The sequence below is a fragment of the Colletotrichum costaricense genome, assembly GCF_030867565.1.
Source record: "Colletotrichum costaricense strain IMI 309622 chromosome Unknown Scaffold_40.1, whole genome shotgun sequence".
Lineage (NCBI taxonomy): Eukaryota > Fungi > Ascomycota > Sordariomycetes > Glomerellales > Glomerellaceae > Colletotrichum > Colletotrichum costaricense.
Window position 1 is genome coordinate 30,614 of NW_026848269.1, and position 24,831 is coordinate 55,444.

The 24,831-nt window shown below is 49.1% G+C and overlaps 7 protein-coding genes across 7 annotated transcripts; 4 read left to right on the forward strand and 3 right to left on the reverse strand.

The window, feature by feature from the left end:
- Nucleotides 1–397: 397 nt before the first annotated feature.
- CCOS01_17069 (uncharacterized protein) lies at nt 398–559 on the forward strand (the record flags this gene model as incomplete). The annotated part of the gene is made up of 1 exon (XM_060465203.1): nt 398–559. A coding segment is annotated over one exon (162 nt), but the record flags the coding sequence as incomplete, so codon positions are not given.
- A 2,620-nt stretch (nt 560–3,179) lies between these two features.
- On the forward strand, nt 3,180–5,868 carry CCOS01_17070 (Ulp1 protease family protein; the record flags this gene model as incomplete). The annotated part of the gene is made up of 3 exons (XM_060465204.1): nt 3,180–3,726; nt 3,787–5,000; nt 5,056–5,868. 3 exons carry the CDS (start codon nt 3,180–3,182, stop codon nt 5,866–5,868), a joined length of 2,574 nt encoding a protein of 857 aa, XP_060304233.1.
- Nucleotides 5,869–9,390: 3,522 nt separating this feature from the next.
- On the reverse strand, nt 9,391–10,413 carry CCOS01_17071 (short-chain dehydrogenase; the record flags this gene model as incomplete). The annotated part of the gene is made up of 1 exon (XM_060465205.1): nt 9,391–10,413. The coding sequence occupies one exon, from the start codon at nt 10,411–10,413 to the stop codon at nt 9,391–9,393; it is 1,023 nt and encodes a 340-aa protein (XP_060304234.1).
- Nucleotides 10,414–13,543: 3,130 nt separating this feature from the next.
- On the reverse strand, nt 13,544–15,370 carry CCOS01_17072 (uncharacterized protein; the record flags this gene model as incomplete). Its single annotated transcript, XM_060465206.1, has 1 exon — nt 13,544–15,370. The coding sequence occupies one exon, from the start codon at nt 15,368–15,370 to the stop codon at nt 13,544–13,546; it is 1,827 nt and encodes a 608-aa protein (XP_060304235.1).
- Nucleotides 15,371–15,723: 353 nt separating this feature from the next.
- On the reverse strand, nt 15,724–16,483 carry CCOS01_17073 (uncharacterized protein; the record flags this gene model as incomplete). The annotated part of the gene is made up of 2 exons (XM_060465207.1): nt 15,724–16,151; nt 16,327–16,483. The coding sequence occupies 2 exons, from the start codon at nt 16,481–16,483 to the stop codon at nt 15,724–15,726; spliced, it is 585 nt and encodes a 194-aa protein (XP_060304236.1).
- A 736-nt stretch (nt 16,484–17,219) lies between these two features.
- On the forward strand, nt 17,220–21,446 carry CCOS01_17074 (uncharacterized protein; the record flags this gene model as incomplete). The annotated part of the gene is made up of 6 exons (XM_060465208.1): nt 17,220–18,375; nt 18,432–18,693; nt 18,865–19,061; nt 19,157–19,566; nt 19,618–20,466; nt 20,610–21,446. 6 exons carry the CDS (start codon nt 17,220–17,222, stop codon nt 21,444–21,446), a joined length of 3,711 nt encoding a protein of 1,236 aa, XP_060304237.1.
- Nucleotides 21,447–23,566: 2,120 nt separating this feature from the next.
- On the forward strand, nt 23,567–24,727 carry CCOS01_17075 (uncharacterized protein; the record flags this gene model as incomplete). Its single annotated transcript, XM_060465209.1, has 3 exons — nt 23,567–23,591; nt 23,793–23,817; nt 24,436–24,727. The coding sequence occupies 3 exons, from the start codon at nt 23,567–23,569 to the stop codon at nt 24,725–24,727; spliced, it is 342 nt and encodes a 113-aa protein (XP_060304238.1).
- Between the last annotated feature and the right edge of the window lie 104 nt (nt 24,728–24,831).

The following is a 24,831-nucleotide window of genomic DNA, read 5'->3' on the forward strand; positions in this document are numbered from 1 at the left end:
TAATAATAAGATTTTTATAATTAAAAAGGAAACCGTCGTTTTTTAATAAAAAGGGTAAGATAAGAAAATTAACCTCGTTAACCTAAATATAATTAATATTAAAAAATAATATAAAACTAAGCTTATATAAGGGGTATATATTACGAGTATTTATTAGCCCGAAATAATTTTTAATTATATAAAAGTAGCGTTAGTTATGAAGCTAAATAAACGAGATATTAAAGTACTTAATAAATAACTTAAATAATAATAATTAAATCTTAATTAAGGCCTCGTTTATTACTTAATTAACCTTATTATTAATAAGCTCTACGTTTTTATTAATAAGTTATTTATAAATAACGACGATTTTATTTTATAATTAGAATATATTATTATCCTAATTAATAAGAGTATAAATAAGAGCGAATTTACTATATATAGTAATATAATCTACTACTTATTAACTAAAAATAAGCGAATAATAAGAAGTATATTAATATTAAAAATATATAATATAGTTAATAATATTAACCTTACTTATGCGATTTTAATAACGCTAAGGAAAATTACTAATTAACTTAACCTTTTACTAATCCCTATAGTTATTTATACTAATTCCTACTTATTATATAAATATCTCGTTAAATTAAAAATAATAAAAAAAAAAAAGCTTATAATTAATATTATAGCCCTTAAATAATTATATAAAAGGCGCGAGATTTTTAAAATTTATTAAATTAATAATAATAATAACCTTACTAACGCTTTTATAAAAATAGTACTTAATAAGGGGTTAGAGTAATTCGTAAGTAATAAAAAAATTAATATATAAATAAAAAGATAAGTTATATAAAAAAAGTAGAAAAAAGAGGGAAAAAGAAACGACTTAGTAAACGGGCCCGAGGTTAAATTATACCTCTAATTATAATAAATAAATTAATAAAAAAAAAGTTAATATTAAATTAGAAATCTAATTTAATTATAATATATAACTAACTACGTAGGGGCTAATTAAAGGCCTTATTTACGATTATCGTAGTTAGCTTAACTTATAATTAGAACCTCCTTTTTATACTTATATAAAAATTTATATAGTTTAATTAATCTCTTCGTTAACCTACGGTTCGAACTAACTACCCTATAATAAGGATACTAACAATCGACAATTATGGGTGTATTGCTACGAGATGCTATGCGATGACATGAAACGAAGGAAGTGGCATGGAAGCAAGACGATGAAGAGTGAAGTAGACTAAACTATCGAGAAATGGGGATCTGTATAGAATGGTGGAGAGTTTCGACGGTCGTTGGAAGGTAGTAGCAGTAAGCGATTGGTAATGCAATGCGACTTTGAGTTGGCGGCGGTGACTTTTGCGCAGGACGTGGGTTACGTAAGGTATGCAGCCGACGGGAGGTAGCGTAAGATACCTCAGCTGTAAGTGCCAGCTTCGTTTTGGTGCCACTCAGCAGCTCGTTGGTGACAATAGAAGCAGGAGCAAAAGATGAATTGGCACAGGAAGAAACGTAAGGCACAGCGGAAGTGAACCTTTTGCCTTGGAGGGGGAAAATTTGAAGACAGGATAGAGAGCAAGAGGGAGGAGGAGAAGGGTGTGGAGAAAGGTAAGGTAGGTAAGGTGGGAAGGCATCCGCAACCACGAATTCCGTACCTCAATGTACCTTACCTCGCCCGGGAAACCCAAAGGCGCAGGTACGGGCATGGACACGCAAGATATGAGCAGGCATATGCGTGCCTTCCACCATTGGTTCTTCAGAATCCAGCAGGTCGCGTCATTGTGGCTAAACCCGCAGGAACATGTGACAATCAAGACATAATGAGGAAGGAAGGTGGTCACCCACTCAGGCAAGGTAAGTAAGTACCTACCCGAGTACCTTCCCGTGAGATGGCTGAGGTAACTCATGTGGCGGATTGGAGGACGGGATGTTGAATTTAGGTTGCCCCACACACACCCCCGTCTCCCATCGCCCGTCTCCCGCCTGCCCACATCAGGTCCTCCCGTCGTCTCTTCGCGTCTCAACCACATCATTCAACTGTTCTGTTTACTACCTCCCCTTGTCAACACAGTCAGTCGCCGCAGTCTATACTTCACTCCAGCCCTCTTTTTCCTTTCTTCTCCAATCGCCGCGACGGCTATATTGATGGTTGCTGGACCTCGTCATCGGGATTTGAGCATTTTCAGATCGCCCATCCAGGACGCAAAGCCTCTTGCCATTCCAACCAGCGTTCCGACCGGCATCGTTACTATTATCTGCCCGGTCTAAGCCCAAACGCTCCTCCGCCACTCCCCTCTAGACGTACCCACGTAGGCCACTGGTATTGCATCGTCCAAAACTGCCATACTTCCAATGACATGGATCAATTCGGCGTAGTGTCCCGGCCAAGTACATCGACTGGCTTTGGTATCGAGGTTGACCTGCGACGGGCTTCCAATTACATTGGCTACCTACTAGTCAATGTTACGAGCGAGAATTAGCGGGTGGCCACCCACTAAAAACTTCACACTGAGCTAATTCTGCGGGGCGTTGCCGCCAAACTCCAAATTCAACCGTACATGGCGGCAGCCTTTGGAGTTGGCCAAATCCAACCGTGCACCCCGGCAGCTTTTGGAGCTGGCCAAGTTCAACCGTGTGCCCAGGAGCTTTTGGAGTCGGCAGCTCTTACAACTTCTGCCATCCGCATCCTCCTTCCACCTTCTGCCTGGACATTGCCTCCACCATCCGCACCAGTCTTTTCCAGCGTTCCTTCCTCCACTTCACTTGCTTTGGGATTAATTCATTTGTCTCCCACCTTCCATACTTCCTTCCTACCTTTCTTTCTTCCTGCCTTTCTTCCTTCCGCCTTTTCCCTTCCGCCCTTTCCCTTCCGCCTTCCTTCCTAACTGACTTCTTCCCACTTCACTTCTTTCTATTCTACTTCTTTCAACTTGACTTCCGCCTCCCTTCCTTGGACGTTTCTTCCTTCTTCTCGCTCTCCCTCCTTCCTCTCAAATCCTTTCCCTTTCCCAGACGCTTCTTCTTCCTCACACTCTTTTTCTTCTCCTCCATCTCTTTTGACTTCCTTATGAGCTTCACGACCTCATCCCCCACCCCTCGCGCGCCCCTTCGTTTCTAAACAAGACCATTTCGCCTTTTCGGCATTCGTCAGTCAATCAATCTTTTCTATTCAATGAACCACCGGTATGACAAACACCAACGATACAGACCTCCCCGCCGCCGACCGAGGCACTTCTGACACGCCACCCCTTCTTAGAACACTGAATGAGCTCAACAATATCCAGATTGCTGAGATTGAGCAGCATGTTGACCGCTTATGGCACGACCTACAGGCCAACTTCAACAACACCAATGACGCTACCATAACTAGGGACACCAAGTTCATTTTTTGGGCGTTCCAAAACGTCGATCGTCAAACACTCTGCCGAATACTTGACAAGAAGCACAAAGACGATCTCCAACTAATCACAACGGATATTCAACGTCGTCTGGCCAACCTGTGCCCGCACTGGGATGCTTCACCCGGCCTCTTTTTCGCTTGTTTTGGTCAGGAGATTACAAGATCTCGAAGGTGCATTGATCTTCTGAAAAAGTTACGAGGGACCTCCCCGCAGCTTTCCCTTGGCGACTTTATCGATTGTTTCAACCGCATACCAAGAAACAACGACCACCGATACGGCCTTCGCTCGGTAAAGAACCAAGTCAGCGTGTTCAAACTCGCTGTGGGAGAGTGTACGTCATTCGCACATCGCATTCCGGCAGCTTTTGCTCACACTTTTGCTCTCTTTCCAGTTGAACCTACTCTCGTGATGCGTCAGCAACGGTACGCCAAAGATCGCCCGCCTCCCGAAAGCGATTTGAGTAGCAACAGCGGTGACTCGGACAATGACCTTGCCGACAACTCCAACCTCAACGAACACACATCCAACGATGGCGGCAAGAAAAAACAAGACGCCCGTCGATCTCTTCCTGCTGAGCCCCCCTTCAGCAACACCAGATCGACACGCGACAAACGATCGAGTCCTCCATTGACACGAAAGCGATCTCCGGCAGCCCAACACGTCGATGCAACCCCATCCCCAGAGCAATCCAGAAGGGAGTGCCAGGCTTCGACTGTTGCACCAAAGGGACCTGTGCTTGTCTTTCAATCCAAAAACAATTCTGGACTCCACAATTCTTCTCTACAAGCGGGCCCATCTACACACGATGCTGAGGATGACGGTGACGATAACTCCCTTGTGCACCAGTCAATACCTCGGGCTGCACCTCTCCCTCAATTGACACCGTCGCGTTTTGGTCCACGGAATCAAGACACACCAATTCCTCCCCAACGCAAGCGTGCTCGACTCGGTGAAGCCAGGCACCGAGACTGGGATGTCAGCAACGGCAGTTTTGGCGATGTGAGTGTTCCACCTCTTGAAAGAGATGGAGCAGCAACTCCTATGATGGAGGAACCTACTTTTTTACCCCCTGCTCGATCAGATCTGCCCTCCAGTCCCGTCTTGATAACCATCAAAAGCGAAGAATCCCCTGTTTTGCCCCCTCTAAAAACATCCCCAGCTGACGCTACAATCGAAGCCAATCTTGAAAGGAGGTCCTCAAGGCTCAAGTACCGCTGTTCCATCCCGAAGATCTCGGGCGATATGCACCGTCTTCTTCCAGGACAAAAGCTCAACGACACTATCATCAATGCCCTCCTCAATCGTTTGACCTCAGTTACTGGAAAGGTCTTGGCAATCGACAGTTTCGTCCTTGACTCGAAGAACATACCCGATCGTGTCTACAATGAGATCCAACATGGAGAGCAACACAAGTTACTCATGCCGGTGTGCAATGACGACCACTGGGTATTGTTCGTCTTTTTCTGCCAGGAACACAAGGTTCGCCTCTTCGATTCCTGTCCAGGCGTTCTGCATGCCGAGAAAGTTTGCCGTGACGTGATCTTGCCGTTCCTCCGTCGGATTGGAGCGAGCGACGACGTTCAAGTTGACTTGGATGTGAGCGGAGTAAGTACCCTTTCAATCATGCTTGGACCCAATTGAGGTACTGACATACAACCAGTGTGCTCGCCAAAATAACAACATCGATTGCGGACTCTTCACACTGTTGTTTGCATATCAGGTTTCGGGAACTGGGACGAGCATGCCGACAGATGTGACGTCGAAGACACTGGATGCGCACCGACTTCATTTCCTCCAGTGTTTGCTGACCTCCACAGAGGCTGCTCTCTCACCCAAGGAGGCTGGGTACCTTGACGAACTCGGAGAGACTACAAGTGATCGCTCGACAGCCCTGGCTCGATTGGCACTTGAAGTATGGGACCGTCAATTTTCCTATCAATCTCTGCTTAAACCAAGCGACTTTTTCGATCAGTCAATGACGAGATTACGACAACTTCACCAAGCTGAGGCGCGTCGGTGGGAGACATTGTGCATAACATCAGCCCTCGGTCTGACTCACGTGAGCCATGGTAAACTCCTGCAAAATGCTGTTCAGATGGAGTGCGAGAGGCGCGAGAGGAGGAAAGAGATGGACAGACGTAATCATCTACAAGCTGCTGTCAGGAGCATTCTCATCAATATCCCCCTTGAACATCCGGTTGGCTCTTCGGTTGCCCGTTCCAAGCCAGCGAGTAACCTCGAGCTCAGTGCCATGCTCAGCTTGCGATCCGCCACAGAAGTGGCGGCTGCCTTTCTCACGGAGGGCAATCTCAAGGCCAGCACGAATGATGACTACAACCCCTTCACGATATGCGTAGCATACATCGTCGTTGCCCGATTCATAAGACAAAGGCTATCGAGTATTGAACATGGGCTGGAGATTGAGATTGGGCGAGGCGTAGACAGGGACATTTTGGTGGTTACGCGACGATGAAGAATCGGTTTTATCCAGAGACAAGGCCTGAGGAATGGAGGGAATGATTGCAAAGTCACAATCCATAAGTTATTGTCGAGGTATCACTCGAGTCTGTGTTCATTATCCAGTGGGATCATTCTCGATGTGCATCCTATCAGGAGTTGAGCATTACATAGCGACAGGCACTGGTAAGAGGCATGTAATCCTGTCTACCTTTCGAGCAGCTACAAAGCGACTAGCACCATGATGGCCTGTTTCCAATACTACCAGTTGCCCTTGAGAATATTAGCCCACGATGTCTTCCCTCGTCAAGCCTCACCTTTCTGATTGAATAACATGTCCAGAGGTGGAATCGTGGTGGCCTGGCGCCTCGCTCCTATGTGGTCACATCTAGTGCCAGCTCCAGAGTTGGCTCCCTGCCTTGCATACACCAAGAGTACATGTATATAAAAAAGAAAGAATCGGTTTTCTGAAGCTTCAGTACTTCACAAGCACCCTAGCGGGCCTTGATGGGTAGTGTGATAATGTGCTGCTGTAGCCAGCCGACCAACGGACACCTCACCTCACAGTTTGGACATGTGCAATCACCTACATGCAGCAGGCATTCGCTAATTTTGCCCGCTCGAAGTCAGCGGTCAGCCTGAGGGCCACCTCCATGCGGCGATCTATTGAGTGGCACGTGACGAAGCATCCAACGCTCGCCGATTCCACGCGTCGTTCATGAAAGAAAATTACCGCTTCTTTCATATAAGCTCTATCGAAGGTTCTCGAAGAGTCTCCTCATCTATTCTACCCTGCCGAAAGGTCGTCGTGACATCTCTTTCATTCCGATAGTTTCTCATCGATGTCAGGGAACAAGCACGTCCAAAACCGAGAAGGAACCGCGCCGTCTGGTCCAAGCTATGAGATACTGATAAAGTGGGCAATATCTTCTACCAACCAAGGCTTCACCGCTCGTCACGAAACATGGACCGTCGAATCAGTTGTCTCACATGTCATGACTCTAATTGCTGTTTTTTATTCGTAGTAGCTAGCCATCTTTACGAGACAAACAGCCCCGATGAGGTTGCCAACACAAGCTAGAGATGTTTCAGACCCATTGTTCATCATCGCTGTAGAGGGCTGCTCTGTGTGAACTCTCGACATGTATTTGCAATATGACAAGCAAGTCCAGCCTTGGGAGGCGGTCTACGTCTTCATCAGCCCTTCATCTTAAAGTATCAGTTGTTGCGTGCAACCAAAGGTATCAACGGGAGCACTTGGAGACGGCCAGTCTGAGACGTTCAGGAACCTGACCACAGCGGCGAGAGCTTAAATGCCCTGCAATCAGGACGGAGGATGACGGATGCTGACCACGAAGAAAACTAGTGGCAATACCTCACGGCCTGATGATCTGACAACTGGCTCCTGTCTTGCTCATCTGGCCAGAAACCGGAGGTGGCCTGTAGTCTCGGGTTTCGAATAGCGCAAAACAGCACATGAGCAACAGAGAAATCGGTTCTTCCGGAGGCATCCTCCGTTTCAGCGATCATTCGTCACCGAAAGCACAAAGTCAACTCTCACCTCAAATCCATATCAACAAATAGTCGTCAAGGAAAGTTCTACGCTAAAGACAATGAGGTTATCATCCAGAGCAAGGCCCTCGTTCCTCAGTTCTCGGCTCAACTCAACCGTCGTAAAGGCAAGTTCACAACTATCAACACCCAAGACAAGTGAAGCCCTGTATCTGTCATGCATCTGGATATTGAAACCGAATAAGCCTATATCCTCATGACTACTCGAATTAATCTGAACTCAAGGAAATACGATCTAAAGAAGTTGATCATCTGACTTCATCTCTGACCTCGGGGTCCCGTCTCGTAGTCTTAATCTACCTAGTATCTGAGCCCGTTGCAGCTTCATCCCGGGCCCGGCATCGTTTCGGACTACGTGGGCGGCGCAGTTTGTTCCCTGCGCCCTGTTGATGGTCGGTTTGCTGTTTCTTCCCGAGTCCCCACGCTGGCTGTTGTCGAAAGACAGAACGAACGAGGCACTTATTGTACTCGCCAACGTCCAATCCGGGGGGAGTATCGATGATCCTGCGGTCTTGGCCGACTCGGAAGAAATCCAAAACACCTTGCACGTAGAACGCGAGGTAGGGCGCGGATGGCGCAAGTGTGTCAGTAATGGCATGCAGAGGCGGACACTGGTTGGTTTTATGGTTCAAGCCTGGCAGCAAATGGCAGGAGCGGCAAGTACTCATATTACTCCATGTCCACTGTATCCTGACAGATTGCATGGCGTTCCGGCGCCCATGCGACATCGTGGGTCCGATGAGAAGAAGAACGAGACTTCCTACCATGCTTTGGTGTTGATTTCTACACCAGGGGGTACTCACGATTGAGTCAGAACGTTATAACATACTACGTCGTCTATCCCTTCCAAATGGCCAACTTGACTGGCAAAATCAACCTTATCGCATCAAGCATAATGTCCTTGTCAAAGTTGTTGGACGACCATCTCACGTCATCATCGCCTTCTCTTATTTTCTCATTACGGTGTACTACTTTACTCTGGCGCCCGTGACGTATGGTGTTTCTGCTGAAGTCTGGTCGTTGGGAACAAGAGCAACAGGGATGGGCATTGCGACTATTGGTGCCTGGATCTTCAACTTCGCCCTACTAACCCTAAGAGTGACGACGGTATCATGTATCTATCAACCGCAAGTACCCGCCTCTGATCAGCAGTTCAAAGACCGTCAACCACAACACCTCTAGCCATTCACGCTGCGGCGGCACTTATCAGCATTATGAAGGGCAGCATGGGGAGGGACTCGTAGGACCCGGACTTGGACAGCATTGTGGCTACCTTGTAAGTTTGTTACGCGTGTGAAACCTCTTCCTCTTCATTTCATGTCTGATCTGCACATCTAAATGTCTACTCACGCTGCGGGGAGCGATAGTAACGGTGTAGACCTCTACGCCCGAAAGATGCTATGTCCGACCGCTAGACTACGAGGGTCTTAAACTTACCAAATAGCGCACAGCTGTCTGCTTAGCGGACTACGGGCGATTATCTACCTCGGCTTGCCCTCACAACTGCCGGGTTTCGGGGCAACCTATCACCTTGTTCGTGGAGTCTTTTGATGTAGATCCCATCAAGTATTGCTTTCATACGAGGATTTCACATACCAGACAAACGATCGCAGGTTTGTATTTGCAGCCTTCTCACACAAAGAGCAATTCAGAGGGTAGTACCCTACTAGTTGAGACACGTATCAACCCCCACTACTTTGAAAGAAGCGGTACTTGGTGCTCCGTTCGCAGCAGATTCACTTTGGGTACTCTCTGGCTGCCATTTCAAGTGTGCAATCTTATGCCTGGGCATCGCCATGGGAATCGTGGATAAGTAGCAGGGAATAAAAAGGGTGTATGGGAATTGCGCACAGGAGACTAGCAGTGAGAACACGGAAACAGCTCAACATGAAACTTCTCGAATGAGGAAAACTATCGCGAATGTCAATACAAATCCAAATGTGAGCTATTGTATCTTATACAGGACTTATATGCCGTCCTCAAGTCCAATCATTCTGCAGGACTCCTCCCACAATATGTTTGCTCCTTGTTCATCAAAAGCCCATGATGCGTATCCCATATCGGTCTGAGAAGATGGATCAACCGCCAGACCTTGCTCCACACAATCAGCAAGATAACACCCTCCCCTCCCTTCCCATTCAGCACCGACCGCCGCCAGCACACTTGTTGCAGCTCCCTGGGCCGCGTTCCTTAGATACCGAATCTCTTCCCAGTCCCCTTCAGGCATCTTGAGCGGGTCATCTTCCATGTGCCGGGAAATCATGGTCAACACGCTGCCTGGATGCACAGAAATGGCATGCAGTCCCTTATCCCCGATCCGACGCTCAATCTCGTTGGCCAAGTAAATGTTGGCCGTTTTAGATCTTGCGTAGGCTTTGAGCTTGTGATATGGTAGGTTGTCATAGTTGAAGTCGTTGAAATCGATCGGGCCGAGTCGATGAAGGGACGAAGTGACGGAGACGACGCGAGAGTTGAAGGAAGGTGATGAAGAGGCCAGTAGTGCTGGCTGTAGTAGCCTAAAGAGAAGAAAATGACCAAGATGGTTCGTCGCGAGATGTGTCTCGAACCCGTCGATGGTGCTACCCTTGGGGCACGCCATGACTCCTGCGTTGAGGACAAGTATGTTGATTTTGTTGTTGTTCTTTGCGAGAAACGTTTGCGCCGCGTTACGCACAAAGGCGAGGGAGTCGAGAGACAACTCAAGCAGTTGAATTGGTGCACCGATGTCTGTAGGTGAAGTCGCGATGATATCCTTCACAGCCTCTTCGCCACATTTGAGGTCTCTGACACCCAGGTAGACTGTTGCGCCGGCTGCGTGTAGAGCCCGCGCTGTTTCGAGGCCGATGCCCCTGTTCGCTCCTGTCACAAGTGCGGTCTTTCCAGACAGCCCATCACCAGCAAGGCCTTCGTCTTCGATGATTTGCAAGGCGACGGGTCGTGAATCTCCCGGACCCTGGGGATTTCGGTGTGCTGCGATGTATCTAGCCATATCTTTTAGATGGGGTTTTAAAAGTGCAGCATTGGTAAAGAACAGATGGTACTTATCGATTTGTGGCGTTCCGAAAGCTTTTAAACAGACATCACCCTCATTATTAGTTGAGATACAGACGTTCCTGTCCTGCCCGATTTGGCGATTCTCTCACGCGCTTTTCAGGCAGCAGTGCAGGGGTTGGCAACCCTCAACAAGCTGATGGGCGGATTCTTTTCCGAAGAAACTCTCACATTCCCTAATCCATGAACTCACGGCCGTGATTCTATTGGCTCGAGATCAGAATAATGCGGTGTGGACAGTAAGCTGTGGATGGCCAGTTCGGATTGAAGCCAATGAATATGATCGAACCTTCAAGTTCTCTAAGCAGGGATCCGCGAATCTAGACTTCGTAGTATGTATGGGCGTTCAAAGTTGTGCAAACGTGAGCGCCACCCCTGCAACTCCGCATGCGGCTTCTCCAAGAATTCGCCTGTAGTCTGAACTCCGAGTCGGAGCGTACTGATAGGGTCGTGGTGAATGAGACGAGAGCGGCCGCATCCGAACTCTTCGCATTCAGGCCACTGTCATGCCTTCTAAACCAAAGCATACTTTTACTCCGCACACGATATCTTTCTCATGCTTACTTAATGTCGACTCCAACGGTAGGCTAGACATCATTTCTCATGGCCAAGGAACGCTTTCATCAGCGGCTCCGCTGAGCCCAAGACCGCTATTCCCTGGTCCGCTTTCATACGCAGGGTCTTTCAACGAGCCACGGTATCGCTTATGGCGACTTCCCCTAATTAGACTATAATGATTCTAAGAATCTTATTTCACGACTAGTAGAGTATTGGCAATGGTAAGGAAGCTATTTGGTTCCTCCTACAATTCGAACATGAACCTTTTGTTAGTGGGCTCTTTCGAAATATCGACAAAGCGCCCTCTGGATTTACCAATTTTTTCAACTTTCTAAAAGTCTAGAGAGATATCAGTCACTGGGGAAAGTTTCGATTGCGCCAATTCATATGCCGTGGTTTATTTTCCTCGGCCAACTTAGGATGGAGCAGACCTAGGTAGGGGCATTGCCCAGAGAACGGCGGCCTTTGTCGCAAATGCCGTGGGTATGTCCACGACTGTCAAGGTTTGGCCATCCAATTTTCTACGGTGCTCAGTATGATCCGGAGAGGCATGAGCGTTGACTGGGGCAAGACTGACGACACAGAAGTCACTGACCGTATATCAAGGGCAAACTTAAGTTTGAGAACAATGCGAACAATGTTCTTAGAGATACAGCACCAGAAGTCATCATCGTCAGGCCCTTTTATTATTTTAATATTTGGAAAGCTGCCTTGAAAACGATGTACGAAGAAGATCCGCCAAGATTCGAGTCACTATTCTCATCAGCAGACTGGAGCATTCTAACTGTAAGCTCGAGATGTCCGGCGTATGACAGTATTCACCAGTCCTGTGGACGACATGCCGTGGGAACATTTATTGCCGTTGACTTCTGGGCAATCGACAGAGAGGATGAGTATGGAAGTCGATCTGGACCATAAAAACCGCCCTTCCATTTACAGGCCACTCCTGAATAATTATGCGCTCTGCCTGCTTCCTCCTTCTTCCACCTCTATATCCAACAATCAATACCGCTTTATTAACCTTTCGTGCCAACCGTACGGTTTCCCTACTGACGTGTCCTATTCAAAGTTTTGGAACGTTCATAATAGGGCCAAGCATATGCGCATCGAGCTTGGCGACTACTGGAGTGGATGACTTAATTGTATTGGGGGCAAACCAAACGAGTGCGTCACAGCAATAAGTTTGACAAAATAGACTACCCAGAAGTCTAACTTGGACACTGTGTTACCGGGCACTGGATAGAAAGTTCAAATCGAACAGAATCAAAAGTGAAAAGGTGATTTTCGTATGCAGGAGTGCAGGCAGTGCTGTTGTAGCTGGCTTTGTTCCCTGGTTGAATCTTGAGATAGACGCAACATGATACTGCAACGCCCAGAAGCTGTTCATGAACCGGGGATATCTGTATGGGCACTTCATCCCGCGCGTCTGTAACTCGCAGGACCGTTTGTTTTTGACTTGCTGTAAGTTAGTGGAGTGGACTCACTGCTATACCATTTAGTGATGTGGAATTTTGTGCGCGCCGTTGGTGGTGTCGCTGGTAGTCGACTTGACAGACATGACTGTTGAAGTGGTGCTAGCAGCTATTTCCAATCAATTTGATCTTATCGTAGGCCTGAAAACAGAATCCGAAATCCCTTCGTGCTGAAAGTGAATGGTGGTGGTGCGATCGATTCCATGTCTAAGAGGAATATGCCAGGTACTTACTTTTACACGACGGCAAGCATCCCGCAGGAAAGATTGGCCGACGATCTCATGCTTGGTTGCGCCCAAGAGAGGTCTTCAACGATGGTTCAGAGGAGAGCCTGCAAGTGCTGCATATTCCTTTTGGGTTTTGCCTCGATTGCTGGTAACAGACCGTTTGGCTTCAAAGTGAAGGTCGACCCAGAGGACGAGTGTGGGCCAACTACTAGGCAACAAGCTCTGAGTTAAGACGAGGAAGGCATATCTATCTCCTGGACAGGAACCTCGGTATTTAATAAACATATCGTCTTCTGCCGGGGGGGGGGGGGGTTGACCAAGGTGTGGGGGATCGACAGGAACAAGTCAGGATCTCGTGAAGTGGAAAGACTGATGATAGATGTACCAAAATATCGGAGCATCAGACTCTCGCATTGAGACTATTCGCTCAAGCTGATTCCGACGACCCACTGTTTGACTTATGGCGTCCAAGGAGATGCGCGAGGACATTCTTCTAGATAAGGCTTTTTGGATGACTTTGACGGTAAGCGAAGAGAGGAAGAAGTTCTGCTGCCTGCCGCATGTTGAGAGAGGAGCTCGGCCAGACGATAAGATCTGGTTGAGAATATTGGCGATTGGGCATATGGCTACTGCGGAACGAAGGATGGGAGTATAGAAACTTCGTAGTCTACTCAACGAGTTACGATGAATCACAACAAAAGCGTAAGAACTAGTCTTTAATTAATATTGAACAAAGGCGAAGGCTTGCCTTCTGGGGTCAAGTAACGTAAGGTAGTTGAATTTGGATCAAGGGACAAGACTATAATCGCCTTTACTGTGCACTATTTGCAATCTCTATCAAAACCCTTCCACCAATAAAATCTTGTAGCTTCGGGAGAGCAGAAGCGTATCGTGCAGCAAGCATCAGCATCGCAGCATACGTATCCTCAGCTTCGTTTGCTACCCAACGCGTAATCCAATCATTCCCTTGGTCACCTGGTGTCTTATGTCCTCGGATTGCCTCAGACCAGAGTTGTCCCTCTCCCGGGCGATGTCCCTGTTTTCTGACAGTGTAGCTGCGCCCTTGATGGAAGTCAACATGTTGCTTGAAGAAGCGATGCCACGCCCAATGATCGCCGCTCCAATCCGCCACGTACTCGTCCCCGAAAACACATAGCCTGACCAGGCTCTTTAGAGGTGAGATGGCCGCAATGATGGCTTCATGAGAGAGTAGACTCGAGCTGTCCCATGTGTTGTCCTCGCATCCGGTACGGTCGTCGGCGGGCTGGAACCCAAAGGACAGCTCCTCGAGGGTGGTGAGATGCGTTCCGATGGCCTGGAGAACGACAAAGTCTGGGTCATGCGGCCACGAAAAGCACAAGGACCTGAGGTTGCGGAAGTTGTGGGTTGCAAAGTGAGTAGCCAACTGTTCCGGGTTTCCCTGGAGGTAGACGAAAACCTCCTCAATCTGCGGGGCGTAGCGGCCAGCTAGAGCCAACACCGTGTCGACGTAGGCCGGCACCTCGTTTTTGGACATGGCAGCTGAGTGGCCGTATACAGCGAATGTGCGGAGGTTGGGGAGCGGGAACTTTTCTACCAGTCCGTTGGCCAATATCAAGGATGATACGTGAGTTGAGGGTGAGAAGTTCTCGAGCAGAGGGGCGGCCAGAAAGCTCTCGAGAACACTTGGTTGTATGCCCTCATCCGGCGTGAGGGAGCACCAGAACTTCCGTAATTGGTTGAAAGTAATGGGGCCATCCCGGAAGAACAGCAGGGAATTTGTACCGTCGTTGTCTTCAGGGGCCATTTCACCTTTGAATTGAGCATTCCAGACGAAGGACTCGAGTGTGAGCGCAGAACGACGGAGAATATTCTCGGCCAGGTATGTAGTGCAGCCGTCTAGAGCACCTGTTATCGATGTATGATTCTTGTCGTATCCGAACGACAGCGAGCGCACGGACAATGAAGGAGTCGCAGGCATAGACGGCGCAACATCATAAATTTCTTCGAAGAGGAACTTGTAGTCGGCGAAGTGAAGCTCGCTCAGGCATCCAGAGAGAGAAGGACAGGCCTTTTGTAATATAACTCGGAGCAGACGTGGTTGCACTTCGAGCCCTCCTGTATCCATCCAAAACACCCGCTCAAGATTAGGCATAGCGGACCTGGATTCTAGGACCTGGGTCAAATCATCGATCAAACCCTGCCAGTACTCGCGCCACTGTTCGTATTCGTCATCCGTGGCGCACCCGTAGTCGAGACATAGGTCCTCGTCAACTGTGATGGTGAGGGAACGGATGAATGTCCCGATAGCTGGCCCTTCATCTTCGGTCTCTCGCTTGATATGACGGAGAAACTCCCAGGATGTCTCACTCCGAGTAATCCAGACGTCAGAAAATTGATGTGGTCGAGCAAGTTGCCGGCATTCGCGATGAGCCAGAGCGAAGAAGGACAAGAAATGGCCTCTTTCTTGGTCGGCGATGAACTCGGTGATTCGCCACAGTATCTCATCTGGCAGATTGAGAAGGCGACTTGAGTCTCTTTTGCGATGAGAAAAGACGCGAAATGCTGGTCGCACTCTGGTGCGCATCTGCTCATGTCGAGGATCCTGCGAGAAGGTCTTTGGTGAGGCCAATCGTATTATGGATTTGCGGTCAGTCATTTTGAACTCGGCAAGGTGGGTACAATGAATGTAACAGGGATGGAGATGGTAATGAGAGAAGGGAAGACAGAAGGATGACATCCGGCTTAAGAACCTATTTATTCTATCGTTAAGGAGGCAATTCTACTGGACGACGCCACACCTGAGCGATCTGGAAATTCTCCACATTCGCTTTGCCTGGGACTACGACTTGGGAACGCAACTACATGAGGCTGTAACGTAACACGCCCGCTTAGTGTCACCTATAAGACGATTCTACTAGTAGCAACTTTTCAGATCATCCACTAAACTCTTCGAGACAAGATGTTGAGCCGTGTCAACATCATTCACATCCCAGTCATCCATCCATTCAATCATCTCCAGTGCAGCACCAGTTCCCTCTTGACGCAGCTTTTCCTATCAATCTCCTTATAGTTAGACACTCCCCCGTTGTTCTCAGGCTTAATCTTCTTCAGGTAGAGATCGACGCGGTATTTCTTGCCGGCATCATTCTTTTTCCCTCGAAACCTGTCGTAAAAAGCTTCATACTTAGCATTCTTGTAGCCGGCCGTCCGCATCGCCGCCATATCTTCGACCGCAATCTTGGCAGCGTCCATCAATCTATTCGCTTCCTTCTTGCGATCAGCATCGAGAACATCGATTTTCTTCTTGACACTGTTGATCCAGGCTTGTGTCTTCTGGTAGAGCTCCTTGTATGGCTCAGCCGATTTCTCGGAGACGGAGGGCATGAGATCACGGATGTTGACCTGTTTCCTCGCATTCTGCTGATGAGGCGGTTTCACTAACTGTGTGACGAGTTTTCTCATTTCCTTTGTATCTGTGCTTGGTTCTTCGAACTTCAAATCGTTTTTGCCGGTCTTGGTTATGATGTGATCAACAAACTCCGTGAGCGTTAGCACGTCACCTCGAGAGATTTGTGAAATCGAAATATACCTTTTTGAAATCACAGTTCTCACAATTCGGAGCAAACGTCCTCTCACCGCCAACGATTCCTTCGATCTTGTAGTTAAAATAGAAGTAGAACTTTTCCACGATGTGAATTCTTGCCGAGTCGCTCTTGACGCTACCGCCGAGTGCAGCAAACAGCAGCACGAGCAAGTAGATGATCTTCATATCCGGAACAACAATGCATACAGAGTTTGCAACTGGTGACAATTGGAGAAAACCGATGGAAGAACCGGGTAAGGAACAGCTTCATTTTGTATCAGATCGGTTGGCTTGAAGCAAGGCAAAGATGCCAGTTGAACCTCTTCTGTCTCAAGCAATAGGGGCAGAGTGGGACCGCTGCCCAGTTGCGTGGCATAATAGACGGAGGTGTTCACCTGACTCAAGAACACAGGTATTACTTTTCCGTTGCCCGAAGACGGGGCAATGTGGTGCACTCGTGTTTGGTGCATCCTGTAGGCGCCCGTGAACGGCTTACACCTGGTGATCTTGGACATCCTCACACGAAGAACTCAATGTTACAGGTAGTTGCCCGTCTCCGCCTTGGGTGTATATGGTAAGTCTACGTCTCAGTTCGCGTGAAATTGCTTGGTCTTGTTGGACATCATGTGAGTCTGCCTAGGAACACAATGGCGTACGAGGCGAGAGTTGTTGGACACCGACATTGATGAAAGCGGAAGCTATAGCATCCAATTGCAAGCATCTCGATCAACTGCCAACCATATAGCGCATCCACATCCAGAGAGGTATTGTTTTTCTACCTGATATATTGCTCAGTTTGGCATATTGAAACAGCCGGCATGCTTTCTAATGTCCTCTTTCACTCCATTATAGGTAGCGATAGAAATTCTCACTTCTTTGCAACCCGACCTCTTCTTGATTACCCAAAAGCTGTATCATAATCATGATCAGCTTCATCCTAGCTCTTTGGAGCCTCGCGATTACGCAAAGGGCGACAGCTTGGGATATTTCTCAGATAGAGAATTACGCCGACTCGATAAAGACTGTTGACTACAGCTCTCGCTCGCGCTCGGACGTTTTGCATCCCAGCACCTTCGACAGCCTCTTGGACACTTGGAAAAGACAACAGAAGGTCTTTGCGTCTGCCAAGGCGTCACGCTGCCCATCCCTTTGCAGCGATGTCGGCCCCTACCCTGAAAAGTGGGCAGTTTATGCCGACCTCGATCGCCTGAAGGCTTGCAACGAAACGTTGTTATTCGGCGTCAACATCTTCAACAATCTTCCTGATGGTGTCGCCAGGACCAGCATCAGGGTATGCACAGCAGACTTTGATAGGTCGCCGCCTTCATCTAGAAGAGATGGTAATGCTTCGCCTGAGAGCCGTCCATCGAACGAGCAACTCGTCACTTCTGCCATCCGTCTAGCCTTGGGCGGTAAAAAGGCCGAGGCATATTTGACGGATGATGTGATGGCTGCCGGCCGGCAGATTATCAATTATGTCAACAACAAACCCACAGTCAACGGAAACCAACCCACTCTCGCACTTGTCTCGGTTCGCGACAATGTTATGATGGGAGTTTACACAGGACACCGGGCCCGCCAGCAAGGTATTCATGAAACACTGCTCGAGAAGGTCCTCGCCGAGGTCCAGCAGAACGGGGCCTCCGATTCCATGCTCATGGAGCTTTGCGACAACGACTTTAAGCGCGGCGCTGACTACATTGTGGGAGTTGCAGCTAGCACTGTGGGCAACTTCTCGTTCGTGCAAGAGGCTGCGATCACATGGGCCTGTGGGAAATGTATGACAGACGATACTGTGATGACAGTCCTGCCAAAGGTATATTCCGGAGTCACATGGAACGTTCTCAACGTCTCTCCCAACTTTACCTCGTCCGTCAACAAGAAGACAATGACACAAGACACCCCCAAATCAAGGCATGATGGAACCTGTATCACTCGGCAGGCTGTCTCTGGAGATTCGTGCGCATCTCTGGCAGCCAAGTGCGGCATCTCGCCTCCGGATTTCACCAAGTATAATAGCTACGACAAATCGCTTTGCTCCAAACTGGTGCCAGGACAACATGTTTGTTGTAGTAAAGGTGCATATGCCCCGTTCTTTTGTTTTATGTCGTACTCCATCACTAATGGTTTGGAGGTCGTCTTCCCGATTTGAGGCCTAAACCCGGCAAAGATGGTGTCTGCCACGTTTATACGACGAATGGAGGGGACACATGCTCCACCATTTCCGCAGCACATGGTCTGGAGGCGTCCGACATCGAAAAGTTCAACAAAAAGACTTGGAACTTCCCTGGTTGCAAGAATCTCTGGGCCCATATCAAAATTTGCCTCAGCAAGGGTGATCCTCCGATGCCTGCAGAGATAGCTGTAAGTCTTCAGAGTCAATCTACCAGAACCACGTACGCGTGAGGTGTTCGCCCAACTGACTGCGTTGATGACAGAGTGCCAAGTGTGGACCAGTAGTAAGAGTTCTCCCCGGATTTCCCGCCTTATCCGATTATGGAGATGCATTCCACGTCTCCTATAGTTTACAATTACGGCCTCTGTTCATGTTTAATTGCTTCCTTCAGATGGGAAGACGCTAATCAGTCTCAGGTACCGGGTACAAAAAGACCCAAACGAGGCACCGACCTGGCCGACTTGAACCCATGTCCTCTCAATGCCTGTTGTAATATTTGGGGCAACTGCGGTGTGACTGCCGAGTTTTGCACTGAATCGAAGTCCGAGTCCGGAGCCCCGGGGACAGCTGCTCCAGGGGAAAACGGGTGTGAGTTGAACTATTCTCCCCTGACTCATTGCCAGCTCTCCAGCTTGTCGGCGGGAAAACCACACATGACTAATGCAGAACTGACAACGGGCTAGGTATCTCTAATTGCGGAGTCGAAATCGTCAAGAGCGATGCTCCTGAGAGGCCGATACGGATCGGTTACTTCGAGGCATGGAATGCTAACAGACCTTGCCTCAACATGCGTGCCGATCAAATATCTACGGACGAGTACACCCATATTCATTTTGCATTTCCCAACGTGACGGAAGACTTCAAAATCAACGTCTCCAATATTCAGAAAGAATTCGATCGATTCAAGAAGCTTACGGGGGTGAAGAGGGTTGTCTCTTTAGGTGGATGGGCTTTCAGCAACGACGCAGCCACGGTCCATATTCTGCGAAACGCTGTTCTCCTACAAAATCAAGTCACATTTCAAAGAAACATCGTCGACTTCCTTGAAGAGCACGAACTTGACGGTATTGATCTCGATTGGGAGTATCCGGAGGTCAGATCCGTTTGCCGTTTTCTCTTTGGATACGTCACTGACAGGTAGTAGGCTATGGATATCGACGGAACTCCGCCTGGGAGTGAACTTGAAGGAGACCTCCTAGCTGTTTTCATAAAACGGCTAAGGAAATCCATGCCAGAAGGCAAAAGCATTTCCTTCGCGGCGCCATCATCATACTGGTATCTCCGAGCATACCCCATAGAGGTCATGGCACCGTTCGTCAACTATGTGGTGTACATGACCTACGATCTCCACGGTCAATGGGACCATGGAAATGCCTTCACCTCCCCCGGATGCCCTTCTGGAAACTGCCTTCGATCCCACATCAATATGACAGAGACCATAACGGCTTTGTCTATGTTAACCAAGGCCGGCATGCCTTCCAACAAGATCGCGGTGGGCATAACAAGCTACGGACGGTCCTTCCATATGGCGGAGAAGAACTGCTATTCGGAGTGGTGTCTCTTCACAGGCACGAGGGTCAAGTCCGAGGCGACCCCCGGAATTTGCACTGGCGAGCCGGGCTATATCGCAAACGCCGAGATCGAAGAGATGAGGGAACAATACTTGACCCACATCAAGTCCGACCTATTGGCGGACATCATCGTTTACAACGATACCGAGTATGTTTCTTACATGACGGATGAGCACAAGACCGCACGCAAGGCGCTTTACGATATGTGGCATATGGCTGGCACTAGCGACTGGGCAGTCGATCTTCAGTCATCTTCTTACGACAACTATTATAACGAAGACTACGTATCCGAGCCTCTCGCGAAATGTGACGGCACCTACGACAACATCGACGACGTTCACAACGACAAGGCAACATCCCGAACCACTGCATCAACAAATACGTCATCGGGGCTCTGGGCAAGATGCTTAAGAAGGCCGTCGGTGAGTACGGCTAAATTATGGACGATGGCTATGATAAGAAGTTTAAATATTTCGTAGACGCTTTATGGTAATAGTAGAGGTTTAGTATATTAAACTTTTTTTTAAAATATTTTAATAAGTATTTTAATTATTTCCGGAAATAGGGCGGTAGCCTCGTTGATTATGCGTACCTGCCTTTTGATAAATCCCCCGGGCTATTAACTAAGATCGTGCTTAAGGTCAAGGACGAGGACAAGCTCAAGAAGTTCATCCTAGAGGAATATACCATTGACTGGGACAACATTGAGTTTGTCGAAATTTCTTTAGAGGATAACGGGAGCGGCCACGGCTGCAATCTTGGCCCATGCGGCATGTATTTTATCGCGGGCGTGCCGCGTCTGAAAAGGAACGCCGACGTCCCGAATCCCAAATCCTCCGTCGCGGAGTCCATCTCAAACCTCCGTAAGCTTCCAGACGTCCTCCTAGACACAGCCAAAGACATCAACGATCTCCCTGCCGACTCCTCCCCCGAAGACGTCATCGACGGGGCCATGCTGCCGGTGTTCATGGTCATGACGGCGACGGAGGCGATGAACCAAGTTGCCGACATCGGGGAGGAGCTGGAGGAGGCCGAGCGCAAGTGGATCATTGGCATGATCGTCACGGCGATCCTCTTCGTCATCCCAGCCATCGGTAGCGCGCTGACGGCGGTGACGGGAATCGCCATGATCGCCCGCGTCGCGACGCTGGCGGCGGAGGCCGGCAACGCGGTGTACGGCGCGATTGACATTGCGGAGAACCCGGAAAACGCCGTCGCAGGCATCTTCGGCATCGTTCTGGGTATTGCCGGCGTCGGGTCCGCGGTCAAGGGGGTCTGGAAAGAAGCGGCATCATTGCGGCGTGGCTTCAAGGCGGCTGACCTTGCGAGTCTGGGCGGAGGTGTGAAGAGTAAGGTTGACTTGGTGGACTCTATGGTCAAGGTATGTCGGATCAAGTCATAAACGGAGAATTCAGGCCGCGGCAAGGCGGGTAGGTTGATTGTGGCTTGGGCTGGGGTTTGGAAGCTCGAACAATGTCTGGAAGATACGATAGCCATCTAGATGACATGCCAAAGTTGGCACCAAATTGTTAGCTGACGGCCCCTAGAAGAGAAGAAGAAAGATAAGAGAGTATGAGAAAAGAGAGAGTAGACCTTGACCACCAAGTTATCCGACGGGCAGCCAAGATGAGCCGAACTCTGATCAATCCAAAGCCTGAACTGTCAGGCCATAAACCTCCATCAATCACTAAGCATGTAATGGGCGCAATGGGCACCCTTGGGTAGCCAAGTGAGCTGGCTGTTACGCAGCCAAGTAGCCCATGGTGACCCCTTATCTCAAGTGTGCCAGCGTCTCGGTTGCGGTTCGACATTTCTTAACGCGGTGCCTCGATTGAGGCTGAAAAGACGGCGAGGAACTCGGCAACATAATGCAAGGGTTCATATATCAAGAGGGGCTAGCTTCGATCGGGCCAAGTGCCGGCAGGACATGCTCAATAGGCCTTGGCTTATAGCGTACAACTTGACGCTCCTCGGTAACTTGATCCTCTTGCATAGATGGGCATGCGAACTTCAATGTCTATCGTTCCTGGATGAATGTCAGCCCCGACTTATCATGAGTTGTTACAACCACAAAAACTTTCATCGACTCGATTTCGATGCTGCGAAACTGACAATGACCTGGAATAGGAGAAAGTATTCGCATGGTCTGCAACCCGCAGGCTGCGGCATTAAATGAGAGTATCGCAACAGACGGTGATGTTCCTAACGACCAATCAATTCCAGTTCTTGGTCGAACAACATGCTGCATGTCCATCCAAACTCAGAACGATGGCTTAGAAGCACGGCGACAGAGTATGGGTGGTGATTTCCGTCAACTCCTGCGCTGCCGTCGAGCTTTAGGTTCCCGTCAGCTGTCGAACGTCGCCCACATGTCACGCGATTCTCAATACTCACGTTCTTACTGCGATTTGTGCCGCCTTGCTCACTTGGCAATCGCCTCAACTCCAAGCGGCAAACTTAGCTGGCGTTGGAATCTCTGGGCACTACTGCTCATCATCTCCCACCACACCCGTCTGACCAAAACCGTTCGAATGGGGAGACACCAATCGAGTGGAATAAAGTGCCGTGATGGGGTTTGCCTCGTCAATCTCGAATGTTGGAGACCGCCTTGGGCGGGACGGGCCTCGGGCTTGCCGGCCTCGTGTGTTAGTCTGGGGACTCCAGGCCAGACGTGGACGGAGGAGTAGGCGCTCGTAAATGGAGAAAATCGTGACGATTTCCGGTGTATCTAATTGTCGTCTCGTCTCGTGTGTTGAGGTGGTAAATCTCTGTAGTTGCGGACAGCGAGGTGAGGGCGTGGACATGTTGCGAGAGGTGCAGGAGCGAATGCGCTGGAATTCGAACATGCACGTGGAGAGACGGACCATGTTCCTGCCGTTTTGGTCGCCGGCAGTGCCTCCTCTTGCTCAACGTTTCGCCCCCGTCTCAAGCGGACGTTTCCTCTCTTAACAAGGTAGGTACCGTGTAGACACGAGCAGCATCGGGACGTACCTTACGGTTTAATTCACACCGAATAAATATCGTCTACCTGCATTACCTCACCTCAAGACACCTTACGTAAGAGAAGCAAGTTCTCCGTTCTCAGCTACCTGGGGTCCAAAGTCGGCACACACACAAAGTCATTGAATCTTCCGAGAAACTGTCTGCAGCTAGAGTAAGACTTCAGTACTCCCGAAGAGCTTGTCTGCAACTTCTTACTTGATCGTCCTCCATTCTTAAGACCGCGACCTGCCACTATGGCCTCAAATGAGCAGCAATGGGAACTCAGAGGCATCGTGTCTCACAGGCGTGAAGACCCTCTCAGCTCCTCTTCAGGAGAAAACGCCGATCGTTTCGAATTCGAAATCCTTTGGGAAACAGGGGAGAAAACCTGGGAGCCAGAGATCTCGGTGCAAGAGGACGCACCCAGCATGACTTTCGAGTATTGGGAGGGACTGGGAGGCCGGTCTCAGTTCATGGAGAACGCTGACTACTGGATTCCGCTGGCCGTTGTTAGGCACCGCCTTCAAAAGGAATCCCCAAATGATGACGAGGAGTACTTTATCTAGTGGGTCGGAGCTCGCGATCGCATGTGGGAGAAGAAGACAAACGTGCCCCGATCATTGCAGCGACAGTACTAGGACACGGTCATCGTTCCGATGGGGTCATAGTCCGCCGCGGAGGACCATTAGACCCTGTCAAGGATTGAGTTCGATTAGACTGAAAAAAACGAGATCATCTTCATGTTTGGGCTTGAAATTGAACCCAGAGGAGAATTCCCGAATGGATATGCGGTGTGGTCTAATTTCGATCTCGATTAGGACTCCATTCGTCCATACTTGTGGTTCGAGGAAATTGAAGGTATCGAAGCATGGAGATGCCCAAAAGACCATAGCAGCAGCTGTTATGTCAGAATAATATGAGCATGTTGGACGAGACAACGAACAAATGGAAGCCAAAGACACAAAGTGATGAATAGGAGACGGTAAAAGTCATCTGTGCATCATTTCCTATTCCCTTCCCTCTCATTGTTAGTAAAATCTGGGAAGGATTATACGATCGTGGCCATTCTTATTGTCTAGACTACAGATGACGTGCCACACCTCTAGATCAAAAACGAACGGTGGACTAGCTACGTCACTTTCTTTTACATACAGGCATAAGCTTAGCGTTGTTTGACGATCTTGCTAGCTAATCCTCTCCATCGTGACCAAAAACAAAACAACATACAACACCAGGTATTCGCTGGTCGTCACCGACCCAACTACTAATCCGGCCCTCATTGGCTTATCTATGGGAGAGCGGACGGGATCCCGAGTTTTCCAATGGGTATGGTCGTATGTGCTAGAAACACGGCCTCGTGATAATTATCCATGACGGCCGCATAACAACGCCGAGCAGCGGTCCTCAAGCTGGTCTCTCGGCCGTTCGGCGGTATTGTCCACGTCGACTTCTGGGTGTTTGGCTTCGACGTCAAGTTTGGTGCTCCTTCTCGGGCTCCGCCGCCGGTTATGCTGGATCGCTTCTGGGCGGTGGTCATCAAGTCGTCCGGGTCAAGCTCGTCGTCGCTGCTGGCGGCTGCTGCCAGCGACGACAGTCCGCAGGACACGGCCGCCATCATTCTCACCTGCGAGTCGGGCCTCGAGCCGCCGCCGGGGACGACTACAAAGGACAAGGACCAAAGCACCTCCAAGTAGTTCGTAAAAGCGAATAAATTTTGTTTCTTAGCGACGTTCCAGTTTGCCATTACATCGGGGTCGCTGGTCGAGGAACGCATTGAGAAGAAAGAAGGCTGGGACACCACCCAG